The 24,163-nt window shown below is 49.8% G+C and overlaps 3 protein-coding genes across 3 annotated transcripts; 1 reads left to right on the top strand and 2 right to left on the bottom strand.

Annotated features, from left to right (window-relative positions):
- Positions 1-425: 425 nt before the first annotated feature.
- Positions 426-9,433, bottom strand: znf646 (zinc finger protein 646). Its single transcript, XM_080517267.1, has 4 exons — positions 9,300-9,433; positions 5,072-7,938; positions 3,855-4,946; positions 426-3,295 (listed from the first exon to the last, which is right to left on the bottom strand). Exons 2-4 carry the CDS (start codon positions 7,726-7,728, stop codon positions 2,473-2,475), a joined length of 4,572 nt encoding a protein of 1,523 aa, XP_080373393.1. The 5' UTR covers positions 7,729-7,938; positions 9,300-9,433; the 3' UTR covers positions 426-2,472.
- A 1,823-nt stretch (positions 9,434-11,256) lies between these two features.
- On the top strand, positions 11,257-13,317 carry znf668 (zinc finger protein 668). Its single transcript, XM_080517277.1, has one exon. The coding sequence runs from the start codon at positions 11,317-11,319 to the stop codon at positions 13,312-13,314; it is 1,998 nt and encodes a 665-aa protein (XP_080373403.1). The 5' UTR covers positions 11,257-11,316; the 3' UTR covers positions 13,315-13,317.
- Positions 13,318-14,697: 1,380 nt separating this feature from the next.
- On the bottom strand, positions 14,698-23,173 carry LOC308145500 (circularly permutated Ras protein 1-like; the record flags this gene model as incomplete). Its single annotated transcript, XM_080516958.1, has 20 exons — positions 14,698-14,853; positions 14,924-14,950; positions 15,031-15,124; positions 15,697-15,837; positions 16,308-16,425; positions 17,781-17,893; positions 18,043-18,149; positions 18,249-18,333; positions 19,241-19,371; positions 19,618-19,699; positions 19,798-19,949; positions 20,038-20,127; positions 20,205-20,246; positions 20,354-20,539; positions 20,752-20,825; positions 20,918-20,992; positions 21,079-21,201; positions 21,292-21,519; positions 22,092-22,343; positions 23,086-23,173. 20 exons carry the CDS (start codon positions 23,171-23,173, stop codon positions 14,770-14,772), a joined length of 2,292 nt encoding a protein of 763 aa, XP_080373084.1. The 3' UTR covers positions 14,698-14,769.
- Positions 23,174-24,163: the final 990 nt, after the last annotated feature.

Genomic DNA, 24,163 nt, shown 5'->3' with positions numbered 1-24,163 from the left:
TATAGATACAAGAACAATATTGACGTCCTTTTCAAAACTTCTGTTTTAGGATTAATTCTCACACTAATAAATTAAACTGACCCGGAATATTTTCTTCATTTACATAGAAAAATACTTGACTGTGTCTTTTTTTTTTTTTTATTGTGTAATTTAAATTTCCATTTCTTCTGTAAAGGATTGTGATCTGGTGATCCTGGGGCATCATCCATCACACACACACACCTATAAAAACAAAAAAAACCCAAACACGCTGTAGTTTGCAAGTATTTTAATTAAGGTCAACTATTTTAAATAACTTTCTCGTAACCTAAACCTAAAGTTCTAACAAAATAGAGTGACAAAATAGTTATATAAATATGAATTAAATACTTGTCCGATATTTTCCAGCACTGAAAAACCCAAAGAAATCAAAAGTGTGGTATGCGTCCATTTTCATTTTTTATTACACAATAGCTAATCTAGCAGTTTTCTCCTGCCGAAGAAAAATCCTGCAGCAAGAATGTCCGGAGGTCCAACCGACACGTTGGTTCCCAGTATGTACAACGTACGCCGTAACGCCGGCGGCTGATCAGTGATCAGTGACACGGGAGTGTGAGCACACGAGGGGGGGGGAGGGGCGGACGTGACGGGTCTCATTCTTCTTTTTTTTTTTACATTTAAATACAGCGATGACGTCAACGTGGGTACAGAGTGTAAATGATGTAACAACAAAAAAAAATGGCACATGGTGACACTTTCTTCCCCCTCCCCCGCTGATCTGCACCGTCCAGTGAAACCACACTTCCAAAAGTATTGCTTCAAATATTAGAACCCGCAAACTGTCCGAGGTGAAGTGTCGGGCGGTCGACGCCCACGAAAACAACAACAACAAAAAAACAACAAAATCCAAACAGCGCGGCGGCTCGTCCTCGTCGGGCTGCGGAGGCGAGCGTTTCCAAAAAAGCCGCCGCCGACCTTCATGTCGGATGAAGTCACGCTTTTCTCCTCCGCGTCTCCTGATTGGTTTGATTTACAGTGTTTCCCTACGACGAAGCTGCGTGAGGCATCCGGAGCGGTTGCTTAGGTAGGCGGGGCTTCTGAGGTATTTCATACGTTCCAGCGGTGCCAAACAAACATGTGGGAGGGGGGGAGGAGGGAGGAGGGAGGAGGAGGGGGGAGGAAGGAGAAGAACAAAGGCCGAGTGTCCACTTCTGCAGGCACGTTACACGACTTGGCAAAACAAACATAAACTGAAAACGGGTCGTCCTTGATTTTCCAGTAATTGCACATTTTGAACAGGACATCAAGTGGTTAATGTTGCACAGTGATGATGAAACAGCTTCTTTTTTTCTTCTCCTTGTGAATAAATCTCTGAGTAGTTCGTGTTAACACTTGTGCTTTAGCATATATGAGACGCGACGCCTGATTTCTATCTGAGGAAACGTTTCCATGGAGACAAGAACCCAAAGAAACCATTTTCAGTGTGACTAAGATGCAGACCTGAAGATATATATATATATATATATATATATTTATATATACACACATCTCAGTGGTTTACAGTATGACGAGGTTTGTTCACATTAAAATGCTACAATCTACTTCAATTTGAGGCACTGGCACTTCAACGAAACTGATATTTGTCAGCGGTTCGGCGGATCCTTTACCAAACCCAGATTTAAACTAGCAAAGCGTCACGACGGCATGAGCAGAGCGAGAGAAAACCGATTCACCTCCGATGTTTCAGGCTCCTTTTAAAGGTGTTCACCCTGAATGCTGCTGAGAACTTCCTGTCCTGGACCCACGAGTTCCACACCGACTGACCACGAGTTCCTTAAAGGCTACATGAGTTCAACAACACTCTCTCTCTCTCTCTTTATACAACATTCATAGTTTTTTGTTTTTTTTTTTCGGATAAAATGTGCACGTGAAAGAGGAATAAATTAATAAATACATCCATTTCAGCAGAATACAATGTCACTCAGCGTGAAGTTGAATATTATTAGCAGTACAACTATTTACCTATTAATATTTCACTAAATGACCTTCGGCGGCGTCCGGCGGGAAAAGAAACGGGCTCGTCCTCTGAAGCCTCCGTCCTTCAATACTGACGGCGACGCGAACGAACGAGGATCCGGAGATTAATACAAGTCGTGTACGTTTCGCTTACAGAGGCACTGAACGCCGTTATAAATAGTTTTGAGTTGGGAGTAAAGAAGATGCTGACGCTCTTTACTTCTCTTCGCTTTGGCTGCCGGGACGAGAGCGGACGAGTCGTTTCGTCGGCGTCGGCGGAAAAAATTAAATGAAACTAAAAAAATAAACGGGATTAAAAAGCAGAGCGATGTTTCTGCTGGAGGAGGTAAGACTAGAAGTCAGAAATTAAACGCTCATTAATCAAGAAAGGAACTTCAGTCGTGGGGGAAAAAAACAAAAAAACACCTGTTTTACAATTACTGATAAATAAAAAGGTCCCGGGAGGAGCGGCGGGGTTCAGAGGAAGGAGCCCATGTCCAGGTCCATGAAGGCGCCGGCGTCCATGCTGAAGGAGGAGTCGAAGCCCTGCGGGTTCTGGTGCATCCTCTGGTGGTGCCGCAGGTTGGACTTGCTGGAGAAGCTCTTGTCGCACAGCAGGCAGGCGAAGGGCTTCTCCTTGGTGTGGATCCTGCGGTGGCAGATGAGCTGCGTGGACACGCGGAACGCCTTGCCGCACTCCTGGCACTGGTAGCGCTTGGGCTCGGTGTGGATGCGCCGGTGGTTCTTCAGCGCCATGAGGTTGCTGAACTCCTTCTGGCACACGCCGCAGAAGAAGGAGCCCGTCTTGTGGCTGTTCTTGTGGTTGAGCAGGGAGCCGGCGTGGCGGTACGCGCGGCCGCAGTGCTCGCAGACGTGACTCTTGGGCTCGGCGCCGGGCGCCTCCTCGGTTTTCGGCGACTCGCCGAGGTGCGACAGGGGCGGCGGCGGCGGGGGGACGTCGCCGTGCTGCGTGCCGTCCGTCGACGGCGCCGCGTCGGAGTCCCAGCCGAGGCCGTCGGGTCCCGGTTCGTCCGCGTCGTCCTCGTAGGGAGGCAGCCCGCCGGCGGCGGCGCGGTCCTTGGCGTGGACCTCCATGTGGCTCTGCAGGTGCGACAGCAGGCAGAACGTCTTGCCGCACTCGGGGCAGCACTGGCGCCGCATCTGGGAGTGGATCTGCAGCGTCAGCGCGTCGGGGAACGTCTGCAGGCACAGGGCGCAGTGGTGGAGGTTCTCCGAGTGCGTCTTCTTGTGGTTGAGCAGCGAGCCGGCGTGGCGGTACGAGCGGCCGCACAGGTCACACCTGCAGCACAGACAGAGATTCGGACTCAGAAAGTCTGAGGAGGCTGTGACGATTCGACCGTTTCACACTGTCGGTTTTTAATGCATGTGGCGATTCGTGAACTCTAAAAACTAGTTTTCACCAAAAACAACGACTCTAATATGAATGCAGTTGTCACATCTGTGATCGGGAATGAGAACGCTTGTTTCCCCCTCTGCGATTAATAAAGTGTTTCTATTGTATTCCGTCCTACGCGTCACCACAACGGTTGTGTAACATCAGACAACAATAAGCGTTTCTCTCAAACGGGCTTTGCTCTGGAAATGATTTGAATAATCTAATCGACGACATAAAAACTAGCAGCTGCTGCAAGTGAAGCAGATACAAAGTGAGACTCTCCATCCATGAACGGATTTAAGATTAATGTTTAAGCATCTAGATAAAAAATTACACTTTAACTGGGTGTTCACCAGTTTTGCTACGTGTGACGACAAACTCCTCCAAGCAGCTGAAACACATTCAGATTACAGACGACGTGTCCGTCAGTAAGTGAGGTCGTGTGGCGTCCGGAGGGACTCACATGAAGCACTTGTCTCCTCTGTCGGGCTGCAGGACCCCCTGCGGAGCGCCGTCCTCCCGCCCGCGGCGGCAGCGGTGCCTCTTCAGGCCCGACCGGCCCAGGAAGCTCTTCCCGCACTCGGCGCAGGTCAGGTGGCTGGCGGCGCGGTTGTGCACCTTCTGGTGGTTGTGCAGGATGCTGGCCAGGCGGAAGGCCTTCCCGCACGTGAGGCACACGAACTTCTTCTTCTGCGTGTGGATGCGCGTGTGGTTGCGCAGCGCCATGGGGTTGGTGAAGGGCTTGGAGCAGAAGGTGCAGATGAAGTGTCCCGTCTTGTGGGTGTTCTTGTGGTTCAGCAGCGAGCCGGCGTGCCGATAGGAGCGGTTGCAGAGGTTGCAGGTGAACGGACGCTCCTCCTTGTTTGGAGACGCGCCGGTCCGGGCGCCGCCGCCGCCGCCGGCCGGAGGTCCGTCACAGGCGTGAGCGGCCAGCTGGTCACTGGACACAAACACCCGCCTGCAGGCTTTACACTTGAAGGACCTGGGTTTCAGCAGCCTCCTCCCCGCCGCCCGGTCCTTCCTGAGGCTTCCGCACACGTGAGACAAAAGCTGCTTCTTCCCCCGGAACCTCTTCCCACAGTTCTGGCAGGGGTGTCTCTTAAACGCAAAGTGGGTCCGCATGTGGTTCTTCATCGCCAGCTGATTAGAGTAGGTGTTGTTACACACCGAACAGTAATACTCGCCCGTTTTATGGGAGTTCTTGTGGTTGACCAGACTCCCGGCGTGGCGATACGTACGCCCACACTGGTCGCAGGCAAAAGGACGCTGGTCGCCCGAGTCCTCCAACTTGACCGGCGTCTCCTCTTTGATCTCCCGGGCCTTTGGTTGCGGCGGGCGCTGCGTGCGGCGCCGCCGAGAGGCGGTGGAATCCTGATTGGCGTCCGAAGTCACGGGCTGCATTCCTCCATCCGGCCGAGTCCCGTTCATTTGCATGAGAGCCTGAATCTGGTTATTGAGCTCCTGGATCTTGGCTTGGTTTTCTTTGTGCCTCCTCAAGTGAGTCAAGAGCTGCTTCTGAATCTTGAAGGCTTTCCCACACTCGTGGCACGTATGCCTGGAGGAGGAGAGAACACACGCGATGACATCGGAATTAGCGAAACGCCACAGACACACATCTGTCAGAACCGACATTGTTTAAATACATTAAAAACAGGAGCGACTAGAAATGTGTGAACTTACCTCTTGATGTCAAAGTGGGATCTCTGGTGGTTCTTAAGCGCCAACAAGTTGTAGAAGCGTTTCTGGCAGACGAGACATCGGAACACGCCGGTTTTGTGGGACTTCTTATGGTTGAGGAGGGAACCGGGGTGTCTGTAAGACCTCCCGCACTGGTCACACTTGTACTGACGGCCTTCCGCGTGAACCGACACTCTGACCGGAGTGGCGTCTTCGTTCGGAGCGGCGGCGGCGTCGTCCTCCGCCTCCGCCTCGCCGCGCGGCGGCTCTTCCGTCCTCTCGGCCGGGCAGCCGTGGTTCTGTAGGTGATGGGAGCTGGAGCAGAAGACCCCGCAGCCGCCACAGATGATGTTCTCCGCCTCCTCCTTGGTATGAGGGACGTCGACGCCCGCGAGCAACGGGTCACCGTCGTCCGCCTGGTGACTGTTGTGTAGAAGCTGATGAGTATTCATGTCCTGTCGAGTGGCAAAGCTCTCGCCGCACGTGCTGCAGATGGTGATCTCGGCGGAATCGTCATTCGCTCCTTCGTGGGAGGACATGGACGAAGGCCCTGAGCTGGAGGGAGTGCCGTGCGAGTGCGTGTGTCCCCGGAGGTGGCTCCTGAGAGCCCTCATGCTCGTGTAGCTGTTGCCACATATAGAACACTGATACAGATCCCCGTCGTCGTCTTCCTCCTCCTCCTCGGCTTCGTCGTCTCCCGCGCCGCCATTCAGCTGACCACTGCTCGCGTTGTCGTGGAAATTCTCTTCAAAGTAACTTTGGTTGTGGCTTCCATTCAGACCGTACGACTCCACGCCCCTTTCCGCGTTTCCGGCGGCACGACTACTGCCGCCGGCCTCGTAGGTTAAGCTACCGTCGTAGTTGCCACTCGTGGCGTCGTGCTGCTGCCGCAGCAGTGGGCAACTGTGAGACTTAATCCCCGCAATGTCGGGAAACGTCTCGCCGCAGTCCGCACACATGTGCCGCTGCATCAGGTGCTCGTCGTGAGGTAGGTCCAGAGTCATGTCCTGGGAAAAGCCCTGATTGAACTGCTCGTGGTAAAGCGAACCGTTGCTGTGGCCCAGTTGGTTCCCCTCAACCTCACCAAGCACGGCGGCGTCCTCCCCTTCCTCCTCCTCCTCCTCCTCCTCCTCTTCCTCCTCCTCATTCATCTCTTGATTCAAGTCCTCGTGGGGGGAGAAGCCGCCCTGCTGGGCCTCTAAGGTCAGAGGCTCGGAGGAGAGCCAGTCTCCCTCAGCATCCAGGCCAAAGGATGAGGGCTGAGACTTGTGGAGGCGGAGGTGACTTTTGAGCGCGGCCAGGTGAGGATAACTCTTCCTGCAAATGGAACACTGGTAAATCCCAACCTGGTGGGACCGCTTGTGGTTGATGAGGCTCCCCGAGTGCCTGTAGCTTTTACCGCAGGTGTGACACTTGAAGGGACGGTCAAGAGAACCTACAGCTGGAGTCTCGTCGAGATCAGTAGCATTGTCCGTGGAACTTGGGTTCGGACTGACTGTGTGTGTGTCCATGACTTGGGGTTCTCCCTGAGAGCTATTGGACGATGAGGTTTGATTATTGAAGTAGTCTGAGTAAGTCTGGCCATTACCTCGAACCTTCTCCTGCGGGCGCTCGTAGTTTCCATGCGGATCGAGTGACGATACAGAAGGAATATTGTCTGTGGGCGATAGGTAGAAATTAGAGTCGGGGGAAGGGATACTACTGTGATATGACGCGTTATGGTTCTCTAACAAAGTGTCTTCGGGCTCGAATGTCAGAGACGAACAGTTATGCATTTGGATGTGCTCCTGGAACTCCTCGTCGGTGGTGTAAAGTATCTGACACAAGTGACAGAAGTTGACTGCGGCATCCTGGTTCTGAGGGGAAAACTGATCCGCTGGCGGTTCTGTGTTTGATTCGTCTTGTGGACTGAGGTCGGTGCCACTTCTACCCTTGTGAGTCCTCTGGTGGCTGCAGAGGGTGGCCATGTTGTTGAAAAGTCTGAAGCACACGTTGCATTGAAACTTCCCCACCTGGTGAGTCTTTTTATGATTGGTCAGGCTCCGATAATGTATGTACGACTTGTCACACGAGTCACATTTGAATGGTCGATTGGCATCGTCGTCGGACGCCTCAGACTGCGTGTTATAAACGCCCTCCGCCTTGTCGTCGGATGGACTACAGTCTGCAGAAATCCCAACCTGGTCCACGCGCTCACTCTGAAACTGTGGATGATATTCCTCCATTTCCTGTCTGTCGTCGTCGGCCGAGCCGTCCAGATCTCCCTTCCCGGATGAGCGTCGCTTTCCCCTCCTGGTGAGGTGAACCCTCTCGTGTGTCGCCAGCTGCGTTGCCAGACGAAAAGCTTTCCCGCACTCGGCGCAGGAGTATTTCTTTTGAGAGGTGTGGATCCGAAGGTGACTTTTCAGGGCCAAGGCGTTGGAGTTCTCTTTACCGCATATGTCGCACTCAAACAGGCCTACTTCGTGAGTCTTTTTGTGGTTGGCGAGGCTCCCCGCGTGCCTGTAACAGCGACCGCACTCGTCACACTTGAACTTGCGTTCGTCCTCTTGGTGTAGATGAGCGTCCATGTGCTCCAGCAGACTGGACATGTCGGACAGGACCATGCCACAGTGCTGGCAGGGGAATCCTGCTGCCGTGCTAGGGTCCTGAACGGCCATGAGAAGGTGACGACGGGATCGAGTGCACAAGACACAAAGCGTGGGAATGTGCAAGACAGAAAGGCATTAGATGACTTTGCGGTTTGTATTAAAAGAAAACAGTCGTCGACGATGTGGTCCGAGGAATGTCCAGTGAGGCGAAAACACAAAAAACGTCGAGATCCAGGTTCGGGAGAGTGACTTCAGTTTGGGAGGAGTTGCTGAGTTTGGCTGTTGAGAACGGAAAACAAAGATTAGCGAGCGCTGCAAATGACAACTTCAAATAATTTAAAACAACATTTGATTCCATGGTGTGACTAATCTCATTGTTGTAGGATGTTACAGGTGTCATGAGAGTGAAATGTAAACAAAAAGTATTTTCAGCCATCCGGTAACTGAAATTTGTGACACAATGACTCCGTACTTCATCAACAGTAAACAATTAAATCTTCTTTCAGACTGAATAAAAATAGGTTGACTTAATTTTCTCTGTTTAGGAAACCATGAAGAAAAGAAATCAAGTGTCGATCGTACCATTCAATTAATCTCAACTCAAAGTATTAGAATGTTGGAAACGTTCTGAAATCTAAATGAAAAGTTTTGAATACATGCGTGTTTAACTAATTGAAGGGTGAATAATTCAGCACCTTTTGTTTCTGGCAAATAATGAATTGCCGATTATATATTGTATAATCAAGTGATAACAAGACAGTAAAAAAGATTTATATTGTTTAAGAACCTAACAATAAGGGGAGGATTATAGATAAGTTTTTTTTTTATCAAACAGTTTAAGTGATTTGTTACACAAAGATTAGATTTACAGATAAGTAACTTGTATTACATTGGATGTTACATAACAGGCAAGAGCCACCGATACTTTAACATACAAAAGAGCAACGATTTGTTCAATCTGATATTAGGCAGCATAATTAAAGCAACATATGCATTTTTCCAGTTTTAGCATTGGATATTGCTGGCATTTATAACGTTTTGGCAGTATTTATTGGAATCTAATATGTGGTCAAGTTGTGCACAAGTAAACAAATATCGCACAGACTAATTGTTTAATAACAATGATTATCAAATGTTTTATTTCAACTTTCACGAGTACAACAAGCAGAATTCTGAAACGGGCGAGTCACATAGCGAAAGTACCGATTCAACAACATTAATAAACGCAGTAGTTTCGCTCGTGTCGCTTTGCTGTATTTTAATTCTAAAGACGATGAGCTCACATGAACCATAAAGTGAATAATAGGAGTCTTCGGAGGTAAACACACCGACATGTTGCGCTAGTCTTAGCATTAGCCGGCTAACAGCGCGAGCTGTGTCAATAAACCGGTCGAATGAAGTCCACGATTCCGAATAAACTGTCAGAGCAAAGACTTCCGCATTGGTTAGAATTGGCCGAAACGAGGCGCACGTATGTCAAACGGTCAGGTGTTTCGGGAAGAGAGAGGAAGTGAAGTGAGAATATCGACAAGCCACCAGCGAGCTAACGCTAGCCGCTAGGAGCTAGCATCGACCCAGCTAAACAAACATTGCAGCACAAAGTCCCGGTGGCCGAGAATTAACGCCCGAAAACGCAGTACCTGCTGCCGTGCTCATTCAGAATAAATCCCGGTGACGTATATATCTGTTCATCATTACAGAAAGGTTCTTTCTGTGTGAAAAAGGGCAACCCCCTTCTCTCAATTGTCTTTTTTTATTCCATCCCCATTTCCACATTGCTCTTGTTGCTAGGAAACAGGAAATGTGCAACAGTGAAATACTTCCCCCCTCCGACTGGCTAACCCAGTTCGGCTAAATTGTATAACTGATGATCGTAGGCTCAGAGGGAATACTGCGAACAGACCACCGGTCAGAAGGTGAAGAATAAACAACAGAAGCAAATAAAATTCAACCAAACTACTGCGGGCCTCCCGAACCACTGGGAAGTTGCTTTCATTGAGCTGCTTAGCGGACTCAGTCGAGGATCGCCGTGAATATTACACGCAATCAGTTGGGAAAACATTTCCGGTGTCGCCGTAACTTTTGTGCATTAATTGTTATATTATGTGCTGGGTCAATATTTCCCACTCCCCCCAATCGAATGCATTGAACACGTTGCACCGTGCTGGCGGTGTGAAAGCTGTCGTCATCATGGTCCTAGCGCCGTCCTGCTGCAGCCCGCAGCCAGTCAACAGCAACCCCCCGACTCTCGGCAGCAACCAGCCGCACCGAGGCTTCACCGAAGCCGTCCCCCCCCCCCACAGTTAATGCACCGGTAAGAACCCGCTTTCGTTTCCCGAACGAAGGGGCGCGCGTGTCGCGAGCGGCGGCTGAATCCGTCCGGCGTGTTTGCGGTGGTGGTGATGATGATGATGAAGGCAGCGCTAGCCGCAGCCGGTCCTAAAGCCAGCCATTTTGAGAGAGGGACTAAAAAAAATAATAAAAAAAAAACATGTCAGGAGCGACGATCCGGAGGCTCTACCTTTACACGCCGTGGCCGTGGGATCCGGACTGAGCCGGGGCCGATGCGAGCCGCGGTCCCCGATCTTTGTCTCCGGTCGAACGCATTGCCTGCGATCGGTGGCATCGAACTTCCCCTGACAGCGGGGCGGTTAGCTTATTGTCCCTGAGGTCCTAATGCCAGCCATTTTGTGATTAAATGCACACCCACATATTTCTTGTTCCTGTGTGGCAGGGCTGTGGTGACAGCACAGGCAGGACCCTGCACCCTAGACCCACGTTTTTAGGGTTCCCCAATGACCGAGGAAACCCAACAAGCCTCCTCTGTGGAACAGCTTCCAATCAAACCAGCTCCTGGTGCCAGAATACCTCCTGATTGAATCCCACTGATGGTGCCTTGGTCGAATCGGTCCTCTTCGTTCCACCCAGCAGTCTGAACCAGATCAACTCGGTCTGATTTTAAAGCGAAACCCGGACACCGGGCTCTCGCCACAACACGAAGAAATCCCAGTACAGACATGTACCTTGGGAAAGGGATCTCACTCACGTGGTGCTTTTCATAGTCTTGCTCAAGGGAACTTAAACTCGTGGACTTGGATGTGGAGATCGATGGAGAATCGAACTTCCAACCAGCCAACTTGAGCACAGACACCTTGTCGCCGCAGCCGTACCCCAGCGGGGTACAGTCAACCTTTTGAACGCCGGTGCAATTTTTTGTACCTCCTTGTCTTTACGTCTGGAAGAACGTTTTCGTTCCCCTGGCAACAATAATGTTCCCTTTCTTTTTTTGTTTTTTAAACGGTCCAGACGTGGAACCTCATGAGGGTACAGCTGGAGCCACGAGCTGTTTTACTATCCAGTGTTGCATACTTTTGTTACGCAACCCTTTAGTCCAATTATTCCCAAAACATCTCTGGAAACTCTGGTTTCTCTCAAAGATTTTGTGTGTGTGAAGCCAATTTAAGCCTGCGCTTTCCTGCTCAGACTGATTTGTATTCCAGTTCGGAGGTTGGTGGTTTGATTGTCCATCTGTTCTGGCGTTGACTCTGCTGAGTCCAGGTATCCCAGGTATCTCTGTGCGTACCGTGTCATAACTTCCTTCTTTTATTTGTTTTTCTTAAAGTCTCTTTTTAACATTCTCTCCCTGCAGATACGAAGATGGCCTCGCCTCAGCCTGGCAGTCCGCCTCTTGCAGAGCAGTACACCCCTGATGCACAAGACGAGGAGGGCCAACGGGAGGAGGACGCGGCGGCGGCGGCGAGGGAACCGCCCGTGAAGAAGCGTGGCCGCGGCCGGCCTCCCAAAGCCAAACCCGTCTTCAAGTGCGGCGCCTGCACGGAATCCTTCAAAAGCCTGTCGGCGCTGCGCGGCCACAAGGCGTCGGCGCACGCGAAGGAACGTCCGCAGCAGCACGCGTGTCCCGAGTGCAGCAAGACCTTCTCCAGCAAGGCTCAGCTGTCCAAGCACGAGCGCACTCACTCGGCCCAGCGGCCCTTCCAGTGTCCCGACTGCCACAAGGCGTACAAGACCCCCACGGAGCTGCGCAACCACAGCCGCTCCCACACGGGGGAGAAACCCTTCGTGTGCACGGAGTGCGGCAAGGCCTTCATGCAGGCCATCTGCCTGAGGATCCACATGACCCAGCACAGCGGCGAGAGGCCCTACTCCTGCCGGCAGTGCTCCAAGAGCTACCCCACCCTGTCCAAGCTGAAGGTGCACATGCGCTCTCACACCGGCGAGAAGCCGTACTTCTGCGCCGAGTGCGGCAAGAGCTTCGCCGACCCGTCGGTGTTCCGGAAGCACCGGAGGAACCACCAGGGCCACCGGCCGTACGCCTGCGACGAGTGCGGCAAGACGTACACGGAGCTGAAGGACCTGAAGAACCACGAGCGCTCGCACACCGGGGAGAAGCCGTACCTGTGCTCCGACTGCGGCAAGGCCTTCTCGCGCTCCTCGTCCCTGGCCTGCCACCAGCGCATCCACTCGCAGAACAAGCCCTACCAGTGCGAGCAGTGCGGCAAGGGCTTCACCCAGCTGTCGTCCTACCAGTCTCACCTCCGCACTCACTCGGGCGAGAAGCCCTTCCTCTGCCCGCAGTGCGGCAAGATGTTCTCCGACCCCTCCAGCTTCCGCCGCCACCAGCGAGCCCACCAGGGGTTCAAGCCGTACCCCTGCGACAAGTGCGCCAAGCGCTTCCGGCAGCCGGCCGACCTGGCGGTGCACGAGCGCGTCCACTCCGGGGAGAGGCCCTACAAGTGCCAGAGCTGCGACAAGGCCTTCGTGGCGTCGTGGGACCTGCGGCGCCACATGCTGGTCCACACGGGCCTGAGGCCCTTCTCGTGCACGGAGTGCGACAAGTCCTTCGCCGAGCGCTCCAGCCTCAACAAGCACCGGCGCGTGCACTCCGGCGAGAGGCCCTTCAAGTGCGAGGAGTGCCTGAAGTCGTTCGTCGTGTCGTCGAGTCTGCGCAAGCACGAGAGGACTCACCTGGCGGAGCAGGCTGAGCAGCAGCAGCAGCAGCAGCAGCAGCAGCAGCAGGAGACGGAGGCCGGATCAGCCCCGGGCTTCACCGCCCACACGACCCTCCCGCAGTTCTCCTGCACGCACTGCGACGCCACTTTTAGCACGTGGGACGAGGTCCAGGCCCACGAGAGCCTGCACTCCGTCGACCCGGCCGCGTCCTCCGCCGCCAAGGCGGCGCCGCTGGGCCAGCACGCCTGCGAGTCCTGCCCCGCCGAGTTCGCCCAGCTGACGGAGCTGCGGGAGCACGAGAAGCAGCACCCGAAGCCGCGGCCGCACGCGTGCGGCGACTGCGGCAAGGCGTTCCTCAACAAGTCGGGCCTGCGCAAGCACCAGAAGATCCACTCCAGCAGCAAGCCGCACTGCTGCCCGCACTGCGGCAAGGCCTTCCTGTTCGCGGCCTACCTCCGCAAGCACCTACGGACCCACGGCGACGCCGCGTTGCCCGCGACGCCGCTCGCCGACGTGAACATCCTCCACACCGACCCGCTCCCCTCCCCTCCCCCGCCCGGCGGCGGCGGCGGCGGCGGCAACGCCCCCACCTCCACCGTGGAACCCGGCACCATATCCCTCACGGTTCCCGTGACGACGTTTCACACTCTGCCAGGGTACCTCGTCAAGGAAGAGGTTCTTTAAGCTCTTTTTTTTTTTTTTTTTTTTTTTTTTTAAATGACTCTTCTGCCCTTTTAATCACATTCAGCCGGTGGCCTTAAATCTTTTTAGATCACGGGTCTGTTTTCCATGTGGATAAATGTTATTTTTCAAAATCACTTCCCAAGAAAATGAAATTGCGTCATGTAAATTATTAACGTTATACGATGTCATTGTTTTGTATGTTACTTATATTGCTCATATTATAATATACTGTACATGTTGTGTCCCTTCTGTTGTAGTCAAAATATATAATGACCACTGTAAATCACCAATAAAATGAATCCTTGTGGCTAAAGCTGAATGTCTTTTTTTGGAATTTACAGTCCCTCGTAACAATTTCTCTCTATATTATATGATTTGTCATTTCTAATTGTTTTAATTTGAATAAAACGAGCCGTTCTAAGCAGAGACGACTTCCCGTCGTGGATCAATGGCTGCACTGTGGCACTTTTGAACGCCGCAAAGTCAGACGAACACAAAAAGATGTAATGTGTATATTTGATGACGGTGACATTTCTAGCATCCATAAAAGTCCGAATGCAAAGCAGAGTAATTCAGTTCCATTAGCCCGCTGCAGCTCTCAGAGGTGAGTGGTTACAGCACATCAAGACACACACACACACACACACACAGAAAACACTGTATTTGTTGTGACATTTGTAAATGTCTACATGGGGCATTTTAAAACCGAAAGGTGTCGTACTTCTGCATAATTGGCCGATACAGTATGTGACATGTTATACAAGCGCTTGAGGGTTTTATTTATGTTTCCTGTGTGTGTCTGCAGTTCAGATTTATGAACAAAACCATTTAAAAGTGGAAAGTTTATTTTACAATGCTTTTGGAAAAAAACTACCCCAGAATATAATCGGATATCTTCCCTTGTAATTTGTCATTCAATATTTCACCTTTATAATAAACTGAAATGACCATAAGTTGTAGGATACGTCCATTATATGCCATTAGGAGTTATAAAACCGTCACAATGACGTATCTGACGGTAACATCACTGAGGTATTTGTGCAAAAAATGGAGAAAACCCCAAAGCCTCTTTCCTGGCTTCACTTAGGAATTATTTTTTTTTCAAATTCATCGCTTCACGTATGTTGTGAGAGCCTTTTAAAAAATTTTTTGCTGACGCTAAAGGATCTGAGTTAGCGTTGCATGACGGGTGTTTCTGAATCAGGCTTTTCTGTGTGTTTTGGGCACGAAATGTACCACAGCGTGAAGAACACACACGCCCATGTTTACTGTACACTCCCTCCACAGTTTTCAAATGCAACAGCAGACAAGGCAAGACAAGAACCCCCCCCCCCCGGCGTGAGAAATGTGCTGTAAAGTCATTGCATTGTTTACACTGTGAAATATCGGGAGGGTATGAATTGGGCCTGGTCTGACTTGGTCTGCTTCCAGAGAGGCGGAGCGGGGGACGCTTGGCTACGAACTGTGTTTACTCTTCATGGACTTCCTGTTGCTGTTCTTCATGGCGTAGAGCAGAGCCGCACCGGCGTCTGTTAGCGACTGGCGGGACGAGAGAGAGAGAGATCAGAGAACGCGAAAACAGTCCGAAGGCAGGAGGAGAACAAATTACCTGTGAGTCGGACGTGACGGTTTTTCTCTGGAAAGAAAGTGAATTGATGTCGTGACTCTCAGGTGAGACTGAATCCAATAAAAAAAAGAAGCAGTGCAAACACTCACTCTGGTGAAGTTGTGTACGTTGTCGTACAGCGGCGCCATGGCTTTGACCCATCCTCGGTACGTCTCGTTGTCCTCTGCATTGCGGTTGTGCTCTCTGCAATTTGACGCAAATGCATAAATTCACTGACGCCGATCGAGCAACAGGAGTCTGCAGTCAACATGCCCATATATTCAAGTTAAATAGAGTTTTAGTGGCTGGTGGACATTCAGCCAGTGAATCGTCCCACAGAGGTGCCGAACACATCCTCTGTCAATTTGACTTTTATAAAAAGAACATTTTATTAAAACTATGTCTTTCCTTGCAATATTTTAATTCGAGGCACTGTTTCTATTTATATTATTGTTATGTGTTGCTGTGACGCTCACATTCCCGCTCCGATTGACCAATAAAGGAAATCTTATTTTCGATAATTTATTTTATCAAGCAGAAAAATCAGGCTGAAATTCATATAAAGTTTTAGATCGAAATCTTCACCAAATAATAAAGTAAACTGATTTAAAAGCAACAACTACACAGTGTTGTTCTGTTTGTCTTTTTCATAAAGCCCTTGGATGCCAAGTGTTTCTCCAGATCTTTCTTCTTTGATTTTTCTCAACCGTTCATCAGACTTGCGTTCGGAGCAGCTCTCAGGGTTCTCGTCAGAGGTCGTCCCCCCCGTTACTCACAGCGCTCGCTCCATCAGCTCCCTCTGCAGCTCTCCTTCGCCCCGGGCGTCCAGCAGCCGTCCTCTGACGGCCAGGGCGGCGCTGGCCTGCGACGAGTTGAGCTGAATGATGGCCACGGACAGAGAGGACAGGGCCGCCGAGCTGAGGGAGGAAGGAGGGCACGGCGTTATCACACCGCCGCTTTGAGACATTTACAGCATCGTCCTCGGCAAACACTCACACGCACACACACACACACTCACACACACAACTCCGACGATGAATCTGGTGACCTTCACTCGGCGTATAAAGCAGCCCGATCAAGCCGAGTGCTTCATTAAACTGTGTAACTATATTAGAGGGGGAAAAAAACATATTTACACGGTGCAACCGCTTATGCGCGAACAGGCGGTGTCCTTGGATTTCCAAAACGTTTTGCTTTGAGCTTCTGAGATTAGTGTAAAATAATACATCCAATCAAGTGTTAGCCTGGGGGGGGTGAGGAGCGATTAAAGATGTCAGACTCTAATAACTGATTTGAGATTATGCGAGTGGCCGCAGGCGAGGAGATGGTTCGTTGCAACAAAGCAGAAAAGTCTTTGATGTCGCGATCGCGGCGGCGTCGTCCTCACCTGTCGCCGGTCACCTCCCGCTGGGCGGTCAGGACTCGGAGCATCTTCTGTCCGTTCCTCTTCTGGTACCTGAGCTGCAGCTGGATGGAAACATGGCTGCCGGAGGCCGGAGCCGCCGCTGCAAATAAACACGCCACGAGCACAAGGTTCGGCTTCGGTTTCTTTGGATTCGTTGTTTTTAATCACGGTGGTGATGGTTGAGTCATCATTAGGCTGCTTATAACACGTGGACACATAAGGGACAGAGATGGAAGATGACTCTTTTTTACGTTTTGTTATGAAAGGAAAGAGTCTAAGCAAACATATTGTATAGTGTGGCGGTAAAACAGGTCCAACAGGCTCGTATGTATGATGACTCAGTGGTCAAACTGGCTGAAATGACCCATTTCTAAAACAGCTGATGCTCTTTTCTCTGCGGTGGCCATATTTTAAATTTCACAAAAAAAAAAAAATAGGACACTTGGTCTGCCCTTGAGACAGCGGCCCCGCGGGGGGTTATTCAACATGCTGAGGATTTTCTCCATTTGACAATCAATGGTATTAAAATAGCTTCGAAAGTAATATGATACAGAAATAATTCCTCCTTCTGTTTAGGACATCAAAAATAATCTTACAGAGGGAGTTAAAAAAAATTACTAATGTCCCGAAGAACCCAAAACAGCTTTAAGAAAACTCCTAAATATTTCATGTCTTATATTAGAAGTAATCCAGTGCTGCAGTATTTACATTTAAATACATGCTAAAAATCAGACAAACTATGAAAACCCAACCTGACGTTTTCATTAGTTCAAATAACTGAATTCTGATGGGGGGAATGAATATGTGTGCAACATTTCACAGTTGGATCAACACTGAACTTCGATCGTTTCCAAACTTTTTTCTGTGCGAAGCGAAGTTTTGGCCGCCACTCAAGTTTTTCTTCCAAGAAAAACAAGCATGTCCTCACAGGACTCGCAGGCATGTTCATTTGACATTTGGGGTTGAGATTTACAGTGATGACTATAAATCATATTTTCTACTACTCCTCTGATAGCTACATAAACGTTTGTGTGTCGTCCTTCCTTTATTTTCTCAGATTCTGCGGTAACAGTTAATCGACAGACTGATGAATCCAGGTGGACGTTATTCTGTGAACCTCTGCTGTCGTCTAACTGTTTTTTTTTTGCATGATTCACTTCATCCTTGTCCTCACTTGTTAGTGGACGAGTCGTGTTTGAATGAAATGACTCATTTTTACAGTGTTTTCGTGTTTCCCTGGGATTTCAGATTGAAGATTTTCTTGGCATCAGAAATAACCAACACATCTTGCAGTTTTCTCTTGATCGAGTAGCACAGAGGATTTTTATTTATTTATTTATTTATCGACTTGTTTTTTTTGTGGGTTTTTTTGATAATCAGTACGGCTGTAACGCAAACTGGAAAAGACAAAAACACCTCCAAAGCGGTGGTGCCCCACCAGCCCTCTGCTCTCACCTCTTGCGTCTCGTGCAGCGGCTCCGAACCGGAAGGTGATCTCCGTATCCGGGTCCACGTTTCCCACCTCCCTGTTGGCTTTGTGTCCTGCCTCCCTCTCTCCTCTCACGCGCCTGCAGCAACGCGGAACATGAGTCATGCGCCGTGGGCTGTGTGCGTTATTAATGTAACTTAAAGTGCTTAAAATCCTTTCATGTGCCCGAGAACCTCCAGAGAGAAGCTCACGGAGCAAATACTGGTATTATGAGTGTGATGAGCTCACAGTGACTGGGGCAGCAGCAGCGTCACGGCACACCGCGTCGCGATGGTCCTGTTTTCAATGATCTGTTCAAACTCCTGGTGCAGCCGGTCGGGGCTGGCGATCAACACCTGCAGGCCCGAAATGACAACACACAATGCTTTGCAGGATGAAGTAACGGGCACAACGAATGAACGTGACTCACGTCGCGGTGTCATGCGGTCACTTACCTTCCCTCCGGTGCGATCAGCAAGTCTTCCCAGCTCGTCCAGCCGGCAGTCTGTCCCCTCGATGGACAGCACAGACACCGTCACACTGACGGAGGGATGATTTATCAGCATGAGTCCCGTCACAGCACATCGACATCGGTTCAGCAACGACTGTCCTTCAGCCTATTGTCCCTGTCTCCACCCTCATATGTGGAACTGCAAGTTCCATTGTGGCCTATTTTTTATCCCCCGCCGTGGCTGATAGACCCCGAAGGGGGATCTTGAAACAGTCTCCGTACGTCCGTACGTCCGTCCGTTCGAACGTTTCTACCTATATCTCGGCAACCCCTGGGCCCACAGCGACCAAACTTCACATGTGGATACATCTCAGAGGGGGAAGGGATACTATGGTGACCTTGACCTAATTTGCATATTAAGTAGGTCACAGGGTCACGAAGTGCTTAAAAACACATTTTGGGCTCTGGAGGCCTAGGTTTTTGAGCTAGGGCTCTGAAATTTTATACACACATGATACACACTCCAGGGATAACCTCCAGTACACCAAGTGACCTGACCTTGACCTTGAAGATTGGTAGGGTCTGAAGTTTGCTCGTCATGGTTGCACAATACATGTATTTTCATATAAAGATTTCTCCTCATTTCTCAGCAGTTCCTGGGCCCACAGTCACCAAACTTCACACATGGACACTCCACCTGGGGAGAAGGGGCACCATGGTGACCATGACCTAATTTGCATATCAGGTCACAGGGTCACTAAGTGCATAAAAAACACCTTTTGGGCTCTGGAGACGTATTTTGACATAGCTTATGAAGAAGACCTTTCAGATTCTACATAATTATCTACTAGGACCCATGGAACACCCTCTAGTGTACCAAGTGTGCTGCCTTAGAGCTGGCTTTGTGAGAAAATATAAAGCCCTCCGGCGGGGGATTAGCCGAGCAACGGCCTTCTTGTTTAAAATCAAACAATAGATTTGGAGAAATGTACTGACCCCTGACTGGCAGCATACTCTCCCAGTTCCTCGTAGAAGATGGCGGATGAAACAAGTGTCCGGGCGTCGTTGTCCTCCACTTCTAGATTCCCCAGCTCGGTGTTGGCCTTCCCGTCCGTACAGATTATCACCTTCAAGAGCGACAGGAACAGCGGATCAGGACCGGGAGGTTTCGTTCTCAACAACAGAAACAATATCCACCTTATTAGCATTCTTACTAAAAACTCAGACGTGTTACCGTCATTCATCTCATATGTTCTAAAACATTATAATTGGCACAGAGTAGTTGTGGTTTTATATTGAATGGCATCCACATAATCCTGTTAACTCGATCGTGAGACGTTCTACGTCCACGTATGATGACGGGTGAAGCCGACCTTGGAGCCTGACTGCCTGGAGGCCAACGCGATGGCAAGAAGAGCCGCTGGACCGAGAGCTGTGGTTCCGTCTGCAGATAATCTTTCAATAAAAGGAGAAATCAAAACTAGACAGAACATAGCGAATCCATACAATGAAGCACAGATGCTGGCCAGTGCGCATCAAACGCTGGTTCTTACTCCATAACTTGTCTCTCTAAGTAGTCTTTGGTTTGTGAAAGTGGAGGCGGAGTCGGGAAAGTGGCTGCAGCTCTTTTCAGATAGTTGCTCTCTACTAACTCTGCGTTGCTTAAGACACGTGATGTGACGTTCTCACATCCATGCATCGTCACCTGGAATGTAAAAAAAAAAGGAGTTATGGCTTCATGTGATTTATGACCCGGACACAGGGTGACGTCTCCTCGACAGCCCAGTTTGTACCTGAAAGTTAAAGGTGATGAGTCCCACTCGTACGCCAGGCTGCCGTTGACTCAGTTTGTGGACGCACTGTATCACAGCCTCCTGGACAGACTAGTTGGAAAACAGGCATTTATTTGACCTTATTTCACTTGTTCGGGTGACAAAGCACGTGTCACAACATTATTTACCTGAAGACGCGATCTGTAGGAAACATGCTCTCCCTCCGACACCTTGAAAGAACTCACATTGATCACTTTGAACGCCCCAGCCTGTATTTATGCATTCGGTTCACAGTGGCGCCACGATACGCTGGGGAGTGTGTGGAGCGGCGCTGCACCTGCGAGGTGATGCTCATGGATCCCGAGACGTCGATGCAGAAGATCAGCACAGCGTCGGAGGCGCACGTGGGTTTGTCACCGGGGTTGAGGACAAAGAGGCCGTCTTCGTAACCCCTGAGCTGGTCGTCCAGCACGCCGGGGCCGCCGGTTGAATCCCGGGACTGGCAGAAGTAACACACATTAACCTGAAACACGGCAAAGGGAATCAAGGTGAGTCTGATGGGAAACTCTCCTGCGGACAGAGTGAATCAAACCGCAACCAGTCGATTCATCAGTGATATTACTGTTAGATTGCCTGGAGGAGTTTATCATTTTGTGACTATATTACAGTTAATTAATCATTAAGTCCTTTTTTCTGGTGCTGCTTTTCAACATACAAATAAAATCCACACGATACCAGATTGTCGTAGTTTGTGTCCAGCAGAGAGCCACAGTGGGAGCAGCAGGTCGGCTCCCCTTCCATCCGATCAACTGGAGGAAAACATCGTTGGAAAACACGTGAAGTGCCTGATAGTGACACTCTGAAGGCACGTGGTCACAGTAAAGTCTAAACTCTCACTGACCTTTCTCATCTGACAGCAGCTTCCCCAGACTGACGAGGACCACGTTCGGATTTCCCGGCAGAGGACCCTTGTCCACTGGTCATGAGTTCAGACAAGTCAAAATCACAATTTGATCACATTCTCAAGTTTTGATATGGATTGGGAGGGAATCTTAAACGGACCTGATGTGGCAGGTGGTTGACCTGCAGAGGACGAGGTGGAGGACGAGGTGGAGGACGAGGGCAACACCACCAGGTACTCCGGCAGGAATCTCATAAACGAAGGTCTGGGAGGGAGTGCTGGGACTATCAGCCGACGTGCAAACACGAGAAATTTGGGTGACTTGATCAGATGGAATTAAGTGGAAATGCAAAAAAAAAAAGGAAATATTTTACGTGCTGAGGCTGCATTGTGGTGGCCCGCCGGCAGCGTCACGTCACCCCCGCAGCCCTCTGGTGTGTTGTAGGAGTAGTTTGGATCTGTGGGTTGGGTATTTAAATCTGGCTCATCTTTGGGAAGGTCATAGGTAGATAGCTGACCGTTGGTGTTGGGGGGAGCAAATGGCCGGCTGTAGGAAGGGGGCTGGCTTGATGATCGACGCCTCATATGAGGTGGGAGGAGAGCTGGTAAAAAAAAACAAACCAAAGAAATGTCAGAGGAATATATTTGGACAAATGTACAAGAATAATAAATGAATCAACTGGTTCAGATGCCAAGCACAGAGAATATGAACAGACAGACAGTTGGCTCTTCTACAGAGTTTAAGGTCTAAATTTACCGCCGGTACTTTAAATGCATGGCGCGTACCAGGACTGTCTGAGTGTGTTGTTATCACACCATCCAATGACGCCAAGGGATGTAAATACAGTTTGTACCTGTGCAAAATTGACCAAAACATTGCCGTGAAGCCAAACACTGATGGACACACTCACTCGAGTGTTTGTGAATGACGTCGCCACACACGTTACAGCTTATACAAGCTAGGCAACGTACGCGATGATGTCATTCGCGCCCACTGGGATGGATAAGGGAATCGCGGGCAAATTTAGTAAACGGGTCCCAACACTCGGAGGGGCATTGCCGGCTCCCATCCCCAGTGTTGAGTTGGCCTGGATGTGGCACATGAAGGTACCGTAGTAAACAGATGCGACGCTTTAGCGCCGTTTCCACATAAACAAGGGAACGTCCACCGCACCTGCTCGTCGGGGAGGGGGAGTGCATTGACGGGCGACGCTGACGGAGGAAGATTCCAGCAGCTTTTTATGAAACTCGGCGTTTTGGTAGAAGGGAGCCGGCGCTGTGACTTTCTTCACGTCTTTGTTTTCCAACTGCAGGATAATCTCGGGGACAGCGTTGATGGATTTAGACATCTTGTCTCCTGCTGGGTTTGTTGGGGGTGGAGGAGGAGGACTGCGAGGACGGACCCGCCTAGCAGGCGGAAGGAGGGCTAAAAAGCATGGGAAAAAAAAAAGAAGTCATATGCATGGCCTGTTAATTCAAGAGCGGTTTTTTGAGGCGAGTCGAGACAAAACAACTGGTGCAGCGATGACCTTTGTGCTGTGTAGAAAATGTGACTCAGGTGGCAGATGGCTTTTACTGAGTAAAGCAAAGTATCTGAAAGGAATGTCTCCGCTGTCGAAGACAGGCGGGAGAAGCTGTGTGTGTCACTGATTACATAATGGATAATGGTACTTGACCAAACAGCAACCCAGGAAGCTCAGATGAAAGAAAAAAAAAAAAAATCCACCTACAGATACTTTTTTTTCATAGTTATGCATCATCGGTCTTTCATAGTCAGAGAAAAAAAAAATACATCTCGAAACAGGACTTTAATCTTATTTACGTCGCGTCATGACGTTAACGACTCGCCGCTTTTCCCAGATTTCCCCGTGCCAGACGTTCCTAAAAGCGACAGCGTTGTGCCTCTTTGATGGATTTCTTTCATCTTGTGAGTCATGAAAGAAGCTACTTGAGTCTCTGGCTGACAGAGAAATTTACAGTTTGATGTTGTTGCTTTGGAGAGTTGAAATAGTTTCTTTTATCAAACGTCAGTGGAACGGAAAAGTATGCGGCCGCCTGCTCGGTGAACTGTGGAACTGAGGGAGAAAACGTCTGCAAGCACATGAACGGGCGTCAGAACTGCGCCGTCCTTGATGTAACATTGATGCAGTGTTTGAATTCGATCACACCTGAGACTTTGATCACTCTGGCCGACCGATCGCCGTCCTTCTGACCCGACGACGGCGGCACGTAAACAAACCCGCAGGCAAACTCCATCCTTCTTCTTCCTGCCGGTGACAGAAAGCAGACGGTGTAGCGAGGGAGAAATAACTCCCCTCCATCCAGCCACGTCAGGAAGATTCCTAATTCCCCACTTTAAATCCACAGCCCGGTGGGATCAACACAACTTGAACCGTTCCATCAAGATATAAGCGTCGGAAACAAAACAAATACTTACATACGTGACGCCGTCCTGCGAATGTTGACTTCAGCCATAAACATGAAATCTTCTGAGGTCTCACGAGCCGCAGATCGGCGTCACACCATTCACAAGTTGTAGCACAAACATCCCATCCAACAGGTTTCTTTTTCCACAGAATCTCCTCGCCACGGTCTTTCGGTAAACGAGCTCAGTGTTATGCACTCGGGCTGTCAGAGACACGTTTCCTGCACGTTGCCCAACTCTGGTTAAACATTTCATGGCTTTAAGTGAACTGGGTGGGCTGAGCAGAGCAGGTCTGAGAATAAAGGTCACAGTGATTAATCGATAATAAGGCGTCAACGTGAAATCACTCGGTCAACCACGTGCTCCGATAGAAATTGACAGGGAAAAATGTAAAGCAAATCACAATTACAAATGAAAAAAAGTCGGATTCTTTTGAATTCCAAAGCAGCTGAAGTGTCATTGAACCGACTTCAGGGTCGGTTAACCCCGGACCACGCAGGGTTTCATTAGCTCATTCTCCAGTATCAACAAATTAAGATAGTATACTTAGTTAATGTGCTTTTTCTAAACGCGTCATCATGGTGTCTCAGCAGTTTAAATGGATAAAAATAATGGACATTCTAAAAGATTGTTTCATTTTTTCGCCACTAAGGGATTAAATATTTCCTTGTAAATCACAAATGTACATGTTGAAAATCCTGAAAATTCTTATAAGCACCACCAACTTTTCAGAAGTATCTAAAATATGAATGGTATATAAATATATATAATCTTCTGACCCGATGAAGAGAGAATCTCAGGCGAGCCCGCGATTGGACGGA

The sequence above is a fragment of the Blennius ocellaris genome (assembly GCF_963422515.1).
Source record: "Blennius ocellaris genome assembly, chromosome: 21".
NCBI lineage: Eukaryota > Metazoa > Chordata > Actinopteri > Blenniiformes > Blenniidae > Blennius > Blennius ocellaris.
The sequence above is the reverse complement of the archived record's forward strand: the minus strand, read 5'-3'. Positions and strand labels throughout refer to the sequence as shown.

Excerpts from the sequence above, each read along its gene's own strand:
- znf668 (XM_080517277.1), top strand. The coding sequence starts at position 11,317 with ATGGCCTCGCCTCAGCCTGGCAGTCCGCCTCTTGCAGAGCAGTACACC.
- znf646 (XM_080517267.1), bottom strand. The coding sequence starts at position 7,728 with ATGGCCGTTCAGGACCCTAGCACGGCAGCAGGATTCCCCTGCCAGCAC. Across the intron at positions 4,947-5,071 it reads TCCCACTTTGACATCAAGAG|GCATACGTGCCACGAGTGTG; the intron begins GTAAGTTCACAC and ends CTCCTCCTCCAG. Across the intron at positions 3,296-3,854 it reads AGAGGAGACAAGTGCTTCAT|GTGTGACCTGTGCGGCCGCT; the intron begins GTGAGTCCCTCC and ends TCTGTGCTGCAG.